The sequence below is a fragment of the Trichechus manatus genome, unplaced genomic scaffold, assembly GCF_000243295.1.
Source record: "Trichechus manatus latirostris isolate Lorelei unplaced genomic scaffold, TriManLat1.0 scaffold00002, whole genome shotgun sequence".
NCBI classification, from domain to species: Eukaryota; Metazoa; Chordata; class Mammalia; order Sirenia; family Trichechidae; genus Trichechus; species Trichechus manatus.
Window position 1 is genome coordinate 21721025 of NW_004443938.1, and position 13516 is coordinate 21734540.

Consider the following 13516-nt stretch of genomic DNA (forward strand, 5'->3'; position numbering starts at 1 on the left):
GGACCAATCTAGACCAGGTTCAATGACATGGGGGCAGGGACAGTCACTCAGAGATGTGTGCTGCTTTCAGGGTGAGGAGAGGCTGAGAGAGGAGGGGAAAGAAGGATGCTTGCCTGAAACCCTGCCCAGGATATAGGAACTAGGATCCAGGCCCCTCCCTCTGGACAGGGCTTCTTCTGGTCCTGTAGGCCCTGCCATAGAAGGGAGGAGCAGGTCCCAAGTAAAGGAAGCACATGGATTCACTCTTTGCTCTACTCCTGGTCTCAGCTTTCTGTCACAGAGCCTCGGCTGACACTGTTGATGTGGCAAAGGAGCGAGGACACAGGATGAAAGGGGAACACAGGGAAGTACATGGGCCTTAGTAGGGGTAGGCTCTGAATGGGGAGTCATTGGGGAAGGGTAGCCAAGTAGAACTGAACCAAGATTTGGTCATGGAGAAACACGTTTCCTTTTGAAGGCTGAAGATGCTACCAAGAAATCTGGAAGTATCTCCACCACCAGCTCTTTGTCTCTCAACAACCAAACCCACTAGCCAGTCGATTCAGACTCATAACAACCCTACACAGAACAGAGTAAAACTGCCCCAAAGGGTCTCCAAGGCTGTAAATATTTATGGAAGCAGACTGCCACATCTTTCTCCCGTGGAGTGGCTGGTAGGTTCAAACCACTGACCTTTCGGTTAGCAGCTGAGCAGTTAACCACTGCACCACCAGGCCTCCTCTCAACCACCAGAAGGGTCAAACCTTAGAGCAGATCCAGAGCCTCCAGCAGGTCCTGATGATCCCAAAGAAGCAACATTCCATGGGTGACTATCCTACTGTGCCCTTTTCCTGATACTGTGCCTTTTTCTCTAGGTGCTACTGAAAGAATTTCTGCACTGGACCTTCTAACTGTATGTCTTGGTCATCTAGTGCTGCTATAACAGAAAGACCACAAACAGAAGTTTATTCTCTCCCAGTCCAGTAGGCTACAAGGCTGAATTCAGGGTGCTAGCTCCAGGGGAAGGCTTTCTGTCCCTGTTAGCTCTGGAGGAAGGTGCTTATCATCAGCCTTTGCTTGGTCTGGGAACATCTCAGCACAGGAACCCCAGGTCCATAGGACATGCTTTGCTCCCAGCACTGCTTTCTTGGTGGTATGAGGTGCCCATGTCTCTCTGCTTGCTTCTCTTTTATATCTCAAAAGAGATTGGCTTAAGACACTATCTAATCTTGTAGCTCTCATCAATATAACTGCCACTAACCCATCTCATTACGTCATAGTGATAGGATTTACAACACATAGGGAAATCTCATCAGATGACAAAATGGTAGACAATCATACAGTACTGGGAATCATGACCTAGTCAAGTTGACAGATATTTTGGGGGGACACAATTCAATCCATGACACTGTGTGAATAAGAAATCTCAACCAAGAGAACATTTGCCATCTTCTCTTTGGTTCTGGAACCTCAGGTCTCTGAATCATGTTCATGTCCTCGGAATGATACCGCCAATAATAAAACATTGTGTGCACCTCAGAACTTAAGAGATTGCTTCTATGTACAGGAAGACACTCGCCTTCTCTTAAAAGATCAAAATTGTTTCTGTCGTTGGTTTCTTTATTGATTACCCTGTAATAATATTTAAATAAACATCTCTACTTTCTCAAAAACTTAATGACTCTCAAATTTTATCTTCTAACCCAGTAGAGAATTATTGGCAATTCCTTCTTCCTCCACACTACAGAGGGAAAAAAACCCAGCGGTTCTGCTAGATTTCTAATTAAGACAGACAATGTAAAGATCTCACCTAAAGAAAAAATCAAGGCATGTGGCTGTCAGTGTCGAATATTGTCTTGGTACCCTGGATGTAAGCATACATTCTGGGCCATAATGAAGGAGGATTTTTCTGGTTTTGCCGCAGCACAGCCCACCCTCAATCCCCAGCAGTGACTTTTCTTGTCAGTTCTACACTCTGACCTCGGCTTCCTCAGTGAGAAGTACATCTTCACAGCAGAAAAATCTTTATTTTTAAAAGCTGTTTTATTCCCCACACTGACAAAGGATCAGTATCCAGAATATATAAAGAATTCCTACAAATGACATAGAAGAAGTCTAATTCTGCAAAGGTACCAGGCAAAGGCTATGGGCATCTCATGGACAGCCAATAAGCCTATGAAAAGACTCAAAATCTCACAAGTTATGAAGAGAATACACATTAACAGAACAAGGAGATACCCTTACACAACTACCATATTTGCAAATAGTTTTAAATATATCAACACGAAGTACTGGATAGAAATGTAATAACAGGAATTCTCCTACACTGTTTGTAAGAGTAAACTGAATCAACATTCTGAAATAGAATTTATCAGTGTCTAGCCATGAGTCAGAATCGACTTGACAGCAGTGTTTGGTTTTTAGTAAAATGGGAAGATACGCTGATCCCACCTAACAGCAATCCAGTGTTGTTCCAATTTTGTAAATATTTACCAAAAAGCATGTAGATATTTGACTGTTTATTGTAATGTTGTTTGTCATACCAAAAAATTAGCAACCTTGTTAATATTAATAAAAGCAAAACAAAAAAACAAACCGCTATCGAGTCAATTCCGACTCATAGCGACCCTGCAGAACAGAGTAGAACTGCCCCATAGGTTTCCAAGGCTGTACATCTTTACAGAAGGAGACTGCCATGTCTTTCTCCTGCAGAGTGGCTGGCGGGTAGGAACCGCTTACCTTTCTGTTAGCAGCCAAGCACTTATCCACTGTCACCGGGGCTCCTCATTGATCAATAGGACAGTATATTTTTTAAATGATGTCAAAAGATTTCTGTTTCAGTCTACTTGGCTGACTAAATAATCTGAACCACTGACCAAAAAAAAAAAAAAAAATTAAACCACCCACATGCTGGTTGAAAACTTTTTAAATCTTTCAAATACGTTAATAATGACTTCTGTTTCACACACCGGTTCAGTGCTCACTGAAATCTAAATCTCTCCACTTCTTTTAAATTGATACAAATTAACAAAGAAGGCAAAGAGAACACCTGCAAACCATACATCCAGCACAAAAAGGAGACTGAAAATACCTAAATCCATCCCACCCTTTTGCTATAAAGGACATTATCCGGACCATTAGTGCCACTTGAATGGGTTCTGAGGATTCGGTGGTAGGAATATATTCCCGTGAAATCTATTTTGAAGGCTGTACTGTGGTTATAGAAGCCCTGGTGGCAAAGTGGTTGAAGTGTTCGGCTGCTAACCAAAAGGTCAGCAGTTCAAACCCACCAGCTGCCCAGCTGGAGAAAGGTGTGACAGTCTGCTTCTATAAAGGTTTATAGCCTGGAAATCCTACGAGGCGGTTCTATTCTGTCCTCTAAGGTCGCTAGGAGTTTGAATTGACTCGACAGGAAGTGGGTTTGGTTTCTGGTTTGATATTGTGTTTATAAAAGACATAGTGGTTCAGTGGTAGAATTTGCCCCTCACATGCAGGAGACCTGGGTTCAATTTCTGATCAATGCACCTCATGTGTAGCCATCACATGCCTGCCAGTGGAGGTTTGTGTATTGCTATGACGCTGAATGGGTTTCAGTGGGGCTTCCAAACTAAGCTTGACTAGAAGGAAAGTGCTAGTGATCTACTTCCAAAAATCAGTCCGTGAAAACCCTATGGACCACAACAGTCTAATCTATAACCAATCAAGGGGATGGCTGGGAAGTTGCCAGTGAGAGACACAGCTGAGGGCTGTCAGCTGCCACATTCCCAGCCACTGTAGATGGGAGACTTGTTCCTGATGAGAGAACCTCTGTGGTGCCCACAATATACACTAGAAAATCTGTTCGGGCCATACTACGGTTTCTTGGGCAATAGGGTTCCCTCAAAGCCTGGTAGCCTTCCATGTCTATTTACTTCAGTCCCCTCCTTGCTCAGACCACCTAGATACGGACATCTCATGTCCAAGACCCACCTCAAATGCCATCCCCTCATTCTGACTTCCGTTGTGAACATTATGTACAAGTAAAGTCCAAGGTTGTTTTTGTTTTTAACAATATTCCTTAGTCAGGGAAGTTTCCATACCAGTGTCTCAGTTAAGGCTCTTAAAAACAAAATAAAAAACATGTGAGGTAGGTATTACTGTTTTCCCAGGTCCCAGCTAAAAACAAGATAACATTCAGACACCTTCCTCGTGTCCCACAGGATGTGATCCCAGGGCTTCTGACCGGAAGTCCTGTGTTTACCCCACCATACTCCGTCCACTGTACTCACGTAAAGTATGTGCTCAGTTCATTTTTGTGGTCATTGTTAATGAACTTGTGTGCATTGTTTACCCAATTCTCCACTTTTGTCAGAAACTTGAGGGACACGGTCAATGTCATTAATATTTACAACTTTACACATTGTCTTTGCCTTGTTCTTTTATGGAGGAATGATGTCTTCTCTCCCTGAGTCCAGTTCATCTGGGCTTTTTGGGTTCTTCACCTTCAGTGGGAGGGTGTGCCTTGGTTAAGGGGGAAGAGGAGGTCCTCTTGTGCCGTTCTCTACCTGTTAACTAGGTTCTCGAGTGTTTCCTGCTTGTGTTTGGTGTGAGTCTCTCCTGGACTCAGGTGTGTGTGACACTCTTCGGTGCTCACATGGGGATGTATGTTTGTTTTTCCAGGGCATACATTTCTGGAAAATTCTAATCCTGAGTCTCATCACTTTGCTATATGACTCCTCCACAGCTGGCTGTCCACCTTACCTTACCCTCCCCATCTTTAATGGGCTCCACCTTTCCCTTCCACCTTAGAATCAGCCCCAGCAGACACTTGGCCTAAAAGTTCCTGCTGCCAAGACCCCATGTCTTCTGCATGAAGACTTTCCTCAAGATACTTGTAGTTGTCACTTTCCTTATAAAGTGACACTCTTCAAAAACTTGAGGGACTCTGTGCATTCTGTTCAGCTGGAGTGTGAGCTCTTGGAGGAGAGGCACTGTCGTCTGTTCACAAGCCTCCCATCACTAACACCATAACTGTCCAGGGTTGCATCAGAGTTCACCCTGTGTCAGTTGGAGGGAAGAGAGGAGTAAGCAAGAATTCCCTTTGGTTGTGTAGGTGGTGTAGGGGCAGGGGCAGGAAGGGGCCCTCCTTTCTCTGCCAGCCCAGCCCTGCAGAGGGATTCTCTTGGTGTCACAGAGAGTGGGTAGAGGGTGTCTAATGGGCCCTCTTTTTCCCACCCCAGCCCTCACCTGAGATTTTCTCTCAGAGATGCTCACTCTCTTTGCTACAACTTTACCACCATCTTTAAGTCCCTACCTGGACAACGATGTCATGACTATCAAGGCCAGGTGCATGGAAGGACTTTTCTTCACTGTGACTGTGGCAGAAACATGGTCAAAATGTAGGTCCCCTGGGGATGTAGGTAAATGCCATACAGGAGTGGGAGGAACAGACCCAAATTCTGAGAAATGTAGGGGATATGCTCAAACAGCTACTGCCTGACATTAAACTGGAGAATTACACAACCAGGGGTAAGTGTATGTGTGTGTGCATGTGGGTCTGACGGAGAGATCCATTCTGCAATGAGTTCTTCTAAGAATAATGGCCATAGGGATTTTTCTCCCCATCCTCCATTCCCCTTCTCACCTCCTAACATCCCTTGGTCCCTGCACACACCTGTGGTCCATTTGCCGTGGATTTCTCACTGGCCCCAAACATGTGGGCATCATTGTATTTCCAGACCTTTTATTCTTTGTGGGTGTTCTGCCTAGAGTCACTTTAGTTATTCAAGTCAGCTGGTGTATTTCAAAACTATGTCTCATTTCAGGTCCTTGAGCCTTCCCTACCATCCTCATTTATTACTCCTTCCTCTGTCACAGCAAGAGTGATTTGTAGTATTGTAAACTTTTGCTTCCCCCACTAGGTTTATGTATTCCTTGAGGGCAGATCCATCTCATTTCCCTCTTTAAACCTCAGGACCTGTGAGAGCCACGTAGTAGAGGGTTAGCAAGTATGTGCATTGTTGGATTACCTGGGGAGGCAAGAGCTGAGGAAGGCATCTCCTTAGGTTTGGGGTCTGGACAAGGGCTTTTACTCTTCGGGTTCCTTCTCAGCCCTACTCACTATGGCCCCATCTCAGCCCAACCCACTGCCACAGCCATCACGCTGAGCCCCTGGATCCTCCCCGTCACCCTCACCTGCTGAATGCTACTTGGTGTCTTCGAGTACTTTAGAGAGTGACAGGTACTGTGGACAGAAATGACAGGGCAGCACAGGGCAGCTAGCCTAAGGTGAAGACTGGGAAGAGGTGGATCCCAGAGTCCCGCCACTGCCCCAGCCACTGAATCTTCTCATCCTGGAAATGAGACGTGGTGAATATGACCTCTCATCATTTGAGAGCAATAACTTGGGCTTTCTCAGGCCTAAAGCAAAAGTAGCAGTGAGCCTTGGTACAGACATCCCACCTTCCCCTGACCCAAGACTCATGTAACTCAGAGCTGATCACACTCAAGTGTGGAGCAGGAGGCCTTATTCAAGTTTTCTCACCTGTATTGGAAAGGGGTCAACAGAGGGAGGCAGGAGGCAATCCTCATATCAGTCTAAGACCTGCCCAGAAGCCAGAGGCCATTGTGCCCCTCACTTCCCACTTACTTCTCTCCATACTACCTGTGCCCACTGAAGGACTGTGAAGTGGATGCAATGAGACCTGCCCAGTGGGGATGACTGAGTGATCACAGTGATAAGCCAGATGGAGAAGGGGTTGCTCCATGGACTAAGGTGCGGTTTGGGCCATAGAAAGTGGTGCTCAAAGGAAGCCCTTAAACATGTGACCCCTCTTTCAGGTCCTGCTCCCTAAGGCAATTCTATTTACCATCTAAGTGATCACCTGCTATATGCCTTCCACAGTGTTAGGACCTTAGTTTATGTAGGTGATTAGAGATGGAGTCATCCTCAAAGGACTCACAACTCTAGGGTGAGGAGAGATGGACAAATACACTAATGACTACCATGAAGAGTAATAATCTAACCGTGGACTCAGGGATGAGGACACCCCGGAGGAGAGAGTTTATTCTGCCTAGAGAGATGATAAAGAATTGCTGGAACATATGCCCAGCTTTGAAAGATGACTGGCTGTTGGTCAGGGAGAAGAGGGAATTCCAGGAACAGGGATCTGGGTGGAGGCACAATTTTGTAGACCAGTGAGGAGTCCAGGGATGCTAGCCCACAGGAGGTCAATGGAGGGGCTCCTACAGTGAGGAAGAGATGTTAGGAAGTGAGATGGAGGGGGAAGGGTGTGTGACTAATCTTACTGCGGTCACTGAGTTCTCAGAGAAGAATTTCTCTCTCTCTCTCTCACTTGATCTAGTCTCTCAGCTTGATGTCCCCTCCCCAGGGATGCACTTGGACCTTGGAATGAACTAGAACTTTCGCTTCTTCGACATAAACACAAGAAAATACCCTTTTAATACTGTTTTCTTATCTTCCCTCTTTCCTCGCCTCCCCTGCTGGCTGTCTCCACCCTTGCCCTGGTCTTGTCATTCTCCAGCTGGAATGTGAGCCTCACAAGCTCCCCAGTGTACCTGCAGGAGCACAGCATCAGAGGTGTGAGGGGGAGAGAGTGATGGTGGACCAGGGAGCATTGCCTTTGCTTCTTCCACTCCAGAACATTCCACATTTAATCAGAAGATCACTGAGATCTTCCTGTCCTAGGTGATTTACATAAAATTGCCTGCACTCCAGCCCTGGATTCATTGCCAGTGCTCAGATAAGAATAGGTTCACTCTCAGCAGAAGAAATTCTAGAAAGGAGCTAATTTAATTTCAGCAGAGATGGAAAAACTGGCTTTAATGACATATATTTTTCTTTAATAATGTATGCCCTGCTCCCATACTTTTCTTTAGTGTTAGATATCTAAAGGTAATAATCTAGCCACAACAGAGCTCTCTATCTCATGTCTGATGGGAAGCCCCATAGCCTCCCCATGCCTGATTTCTAAGAAACACTTGACTGACGGTGTCCTGGTCCCTTCTGGCTTTAAGCTCCTGCTTCCACTGAACTCTTGCTCACTGTCTATGGGGTGACTTCACTCTCATGATGCAGCCCAGACCTGGATACCCTAGGGAGAGGTCCAAGGCTGGCTGGATGAAAGTCTGTCCTTCACTATGAAAGTAAGAGACGCAGGTTATACCCTTGAGTCCCTGGGAGAGAAAGTAATAACACCAACGCGTGGGCAGGACAGACCCAAGCCATGGAGAAATGGGACCTGAGCTTGGGCTGATGCTGAGAATCTCAAGACCCTAATTATGTCTGGGAAGGTTCAGGGCAGGGCATCCATCAGCAGAGGTGAGAAGAGCAGATGGGGGATGGGACGGCTTTAGTTGCCTACATGTAAAATAACTGAGGGTAGCTCGTCCATCCGGAAGCAAGGGTAGGACTTGGAGAACAAACCTGGAGCCTTACATGGTCCTTAGGCCAGAAGTTCCCAGACTTTCGAAGTTTATGGCATCCTCAGTGCCTCAGTAACTTTCACAGTATTCCCAAGCCAAAAGAAATGCCTAAAAATTCTGTTTAAGTATTTACAGTCAAACAGTAAGGGTGTGTGTCCTAGCAGTGTATTGCTGTTGTTGTTAGGTGCTGTCAAGTTGGTTCCGACTCACAGTGACCCTGTGTACAACAGAACAAAACACTGCCCAGTCCTGCGCCATCCTCACAATCGTTATGCTTGAGTCCATTGTTGCAGCCACTGTATCAATCCATCTCGTTGAGGGTCCTCCTCTTTATCACTGACCCGCTACCAAGCATGATGTCCTTCTCCAGGGATGTGTCCCTCCTGATAACATGTCCAAAGTACTTGAGACAAAGTCTCCCCATCCTTACTTCTAAGGAGCATTCTGGCTGTACTTCTTCCAAGACAGATTGTTCATTCTTCTGGCAGTCCATGGTATATTCAACACTTTTCTCCAACATCGTAATTTGAAGACATCTATTCTTCTTCAGTCTTCCTTATGCATCGTACAGCTTTTGCATGCAAGCAATGTACTAGCAAGCAATGTACATTTGAAAAAGCAAAACAAGGCCCTTCCACCTTGCAGGTCAAGATGTTGTGAAAGAAGAATAATACGTGTATTTCATTCTTACATAACCACACCTACTTACCACTGGGATGTGTGTACCTGTTGGGCACTACACAACTTCTCAAATCTTGGAATGAGACTGGACAGAACACCATCATTTCTTGTTCCACGTATATTTTTGCTTCGTTCTTGCTATTTATCACAGCAACTGCTGAAAACCCAGGTTCAGAAGAATATGACATCATCAAAAGGAATGTGACACACTCAGTCTGAAGTTGAGAGAGTAAAAACCTTGAACTAGTACTTCTTGTTCTGTCCACCAGATGTCACGGCGGTTCCTTCAGATTTTTTAAAATATCCTTGCAGGTCCCCTAGAAACCCTGGTGGAGCAGTGGTTAAGTGCTTGTCTGTGGCCTCACTAGGGTGCTACAGGACCGGGATCCGACTGCACCGGGTGACACTGTCAGACAGGGTGACACCAAAATGACTGTCTATAAATTTTTGTGCAATATCAGCAGAAACTTTTTTTTTTTTTATTAAGTACCCCTAGCATGGGGCGATTGTCCGGTACCATGGGGTTCAGGAGTCACCCCACCCCCACCCCACCCACCTCACCCCCACCTTGGCTCACAAGCTGCCCCTGCTCACTCGCTCTTGGCGTCACCACCGCCAGGAAGCATGGAGGGCAACCTCTCCCACCAGAAGGAGCAGCTATTCCCGTCCCACTGCCTGTAGGTGCCTCACTGAGCTAGTACTTTCTCTCGCGACCCTTACCAGGTCCGTCCGCACAACACACTCCCCCAACACCCCGTCCCTTCGGCACACAGCCTCCCCACCCACCTCTTCGGAGCACCCCGTCCCTTTTGGCACGCTGACCTGCCTGGTCAGGCTGGAATGCCTCAAGAAAAGGAGAGATTGGTTAAAAGAAAAAAAAAAAATTACTAAGGATTCTGTATAATCTGCTGGGGATGGGGGTAGGGGGGTAACACCATGAGTGACTCTGTTTCTCCTACCTATATCTGCTTTTGCCCTTCTATTCCTCTCTAGCGTGACCATTGACATCCATCAGGGTAACAGCCAGCAGAGAGGCTGGCTCTGGGACCCAGGCTTCCGTGCACCACTCTCTTCTCCCAGCTCTGCGGGAGCTAAACTCCTCCTGCCTCTTCCTACTTGAGCTGAAGCCCAGCTGACCCAGGGCTTAAGCCTCACTCACCATTTTGGGTATCTTTCCCTTTTCCCAATCACAGAATTCTTTCTTTTGTGTCTAAGCCTGACTGTGTCGTGCTACTTTCCTCAGTAAACTTAGCTCACTTTGTTCTGTTTTTAGAAAGGAAGAGATTGTCAGTAAATGAGCCCTCTGCACTTTCTTTACCAGAAGCCCCCACCTGTCCATTCCTACCATACATTAGGAACAAAGGGACAAATGCTGTTTTTATAACAGCTCACCAGACCATAAAATATCCTAAAATTGACCCTTTGAAAGTGTGGGTTTCAGTGGTTTTTACTATTTTCACAAAATTACACCACCATAACCACAAGCTAAATTTAGGACATTCTCATTACCCCAAAAGCAAACCCCCTACCTGTTAGTCAGTGCTCACTGCCCTCCCCCCTGAGCCCCTGCAACCACTAATTTACTTTCTGTCTCTGCAGATTTTCCTATTGTGGGCCTTTCATATAAATGGACTCATATGCTATGTTGCCTTTTGTGAGTGGCTTCTTTTACTCAGCATAATGTTTTCAGGTTTCATCCCTGTTACACCATGTATCCGTACTTCTTTCCTTTATGTGGCCAAGTAATATTCCATTGAATGGATGTACTACATTTTCTTTATTCATTTATCAGTTGATGGACATTTGGCTTGCTTCCATTATGAACAACGCTGCTATGAACATTCAGCTACAAGTTTGTGGGTGGGCAAATGTTTTCATTTCTTTGGTGTATAAACCTACGAGTGGAATTGCTGGGTCATATGGTTACTCTATGTTTAGCATTTTGAGGAGCTCCAAAACTGGTTTCCAAACAGCTGCACCATTTTACAATCCTACCAGCAATGGGTGAGTGTTCCAATTTCTCCACATCCTTGCCCACATTTGCTACTATCTGCCATTTTAGCCATCCTAGTATGAAGTGGTATATCATTGTGGTTTTGATTTGCATTTCCCCACTGATGAATGATGTGCATTTTTTCACGTGCTTTTTGGCTATTTATATACCTTCTTTGGAGACATGGCTCTTCAGATCCTTGGCCTACTTTTTAATTGACTTGTCCTTTTATTGTTGAGTTGTACCAATTCTTTATATATTCTGGATACAAGTGGCTTCTCGTAGAGATGATCTGCAGATATCTGTGTGTTATCTTTTCACTTTTTGATAATGTCTTTTGAAGCACAAAATTTTTCAATTTTAATAGTCCACTTCATCTGTATTTTCTTTTGTTGTATCACATCTAAGAAACTACTGCCTAATCCAAGGACATGAGAATTTACACCTATGTCAGGAGGAGGTGGTGGACTCAGGCCTGGCCCGCCACCCCCTCCTCACCACCCACTCATCATGCCCCTGTTGGTTTTGTTCTTGTTACTGCTTTGGCACACAAGCAGGTTACTTTCTTGAAGCCGTGATTTCTTTTCTGTCCTTGTGTTAATAATGGCTCATTAACGCTGTTTTCCAATCTTTCTCTGAAAGGGAGTTTCTGCCTTGAAGAGAGACAAGTCAAGTTTCATCCCTTTCTAAATCTTGTTAACCAGGTTCTTAGAGCTTTGTTTCTATGTTCCACGTACATGTGTGTGTGTGCCTTTCATGTGTGTTTAGTGGTGGTTTGTGGTTTAACAGGAGGTGTGCTGGGGTGCTGTTCTCACTCAGTTCCTGGAGAGCACCAGCCCACACTCAGGTCTTGTCTCTTAGCACCCAAGATGGGAATCCTTCCCTGCAGGCTGCTTTCCTCACTCTCACCCGTGCTCATTATACATTTGTCACATTACCTATGTGTTCTGTCTGTTTACTTTCAGCTGAATGTCCTGGGTGACCAGATAGACTGGAAGCCCCTGGAGGACAGACACTGTCTTGTGCTTTTGTAACCTGCCCACACCCAGCACGGTGTTCTGCTCACAGTAAGTGTTGCACCTGGCAACAATGCACACACCCAGACGACCTACAAAAGTGGCGGGTCTTACTGAACCGCACACAGGGAAGAGAGACAGAGCTGAGGATTGGGAGGATGAAGATGCAGGAGCCAAGAAGGAGGACTCCTCTCTCTGCTGGCCCAGCTCTTGGCAGGGTTTCCTCTGATGTCCCAGAGGCAGGGTCTAATGGGCCCTCCCTCACCATGAGCTGTCACCTGTGTTTCTCTCACAGATGCTCACTGTCTATAGTGTGACTTCACTCTCATGACACAGCCCAGACCTGGATGGCCCTGGGGAGAGGCCCAAGGCTGGCTGGACAAAAGCGCGTCCTTTATTATGAAACTGACAGACACAGGCCCAACCCTTGGTCCTGGGGAGAGAAGGCACGGGTAGGATGGACCTAAACCATGGAGAAATGGGACACAAGCTCGGGCTGATGCTGAGAATTCCAAGAGTAGTGTTCTAAAATAACTGAGGGTAGTTACCCACCTGGACCAAGGGCAGGATGTGGAGGATGGACCTGGGACCCTATATGGTTATTATGACAGAGTTCCCAGACTTTCTAGGTTTATGGCACCCTCACTGCCTCGGTACCTTTCACAGTATCCCCAAGCAGAAAGAAATACCTAAAAATTCTGTTTATTAAGTAGTCAGGGCCAAACGATAAGTATGTATGTCCTAGCAACGTACTGGCCGTTTGAAAAAATAAACAAGGTCCTGCCACCTTGCAAGTCAAGATGTTGTGAAAGCAAAATAATATGTTTATCTCATTCTTCAAAAACCACACTTACTTACACCAATAGGATGGGTGTACCTGTGGGGTACTACACAACTTCTCAAACCCTGGAATGACACTAGACATGGCCAACATCATTGTTTGTTCCCCATATATTTTTGCTGTGGTACTTGCTATTCATCACAGCAACTGCTGAAAACCCAGATTCAGAAAAACATGACATCATGAGAATTAATGGGACTCAGTCTGACACTGCAAAATACCTTGAACTAGTACTTCGTGCTCTTTCCGCCAGATGTCACTGTGTTTCCTTCAGATGGTTAAAAATATACCTGCAGTTCCCCTAGGAGCCTTGGTGGCGCAGTGGTTAAGCGATTGTCAGTGCTGTCACTAGGGAGACGGTGGGGTGCAGACCGCACGGGGTGACACTGTCGGAATGACTCAAAAGTTTTTGTGCAATGATTCAGCAGAAATACACTTTTTATAACTGCCCCGAGCGTGGCGCCACTGGCCGCCGCCTTGGTACCCAGTCTCCACCCGCCGCGTTGGCAGGCTAGCAGCCCCCGCTCCTTGTTTCCTGGCAACCGCAACAGCTGGGAGGCACGGAGGACAAGCTCGCCACCC

The 13516-nt window shown here is 46.0% G+C and overlaps 1 protein-coding gene across 1 annotated transcript in view; it reads left to right on the top strand.

Moving 5' to 3' along the window:
• Window positions 1-13516, top strand: part of LOC101346789 (uncharacterized) — a 47649-nt gene that overhangs the window by 3707 nt on the left and 30426 nt on the right. Inside the window, exon 4 of the mRNA XM_023728330.1 lies at window positions 7503-7558. Coding sequence (XP_023584098.1) covers window positions 7503-7558 — 56 coding nt within the window. The remainder of the gene's footprint in view (window positions 1-7502; window positions 7559-13516) is intronic.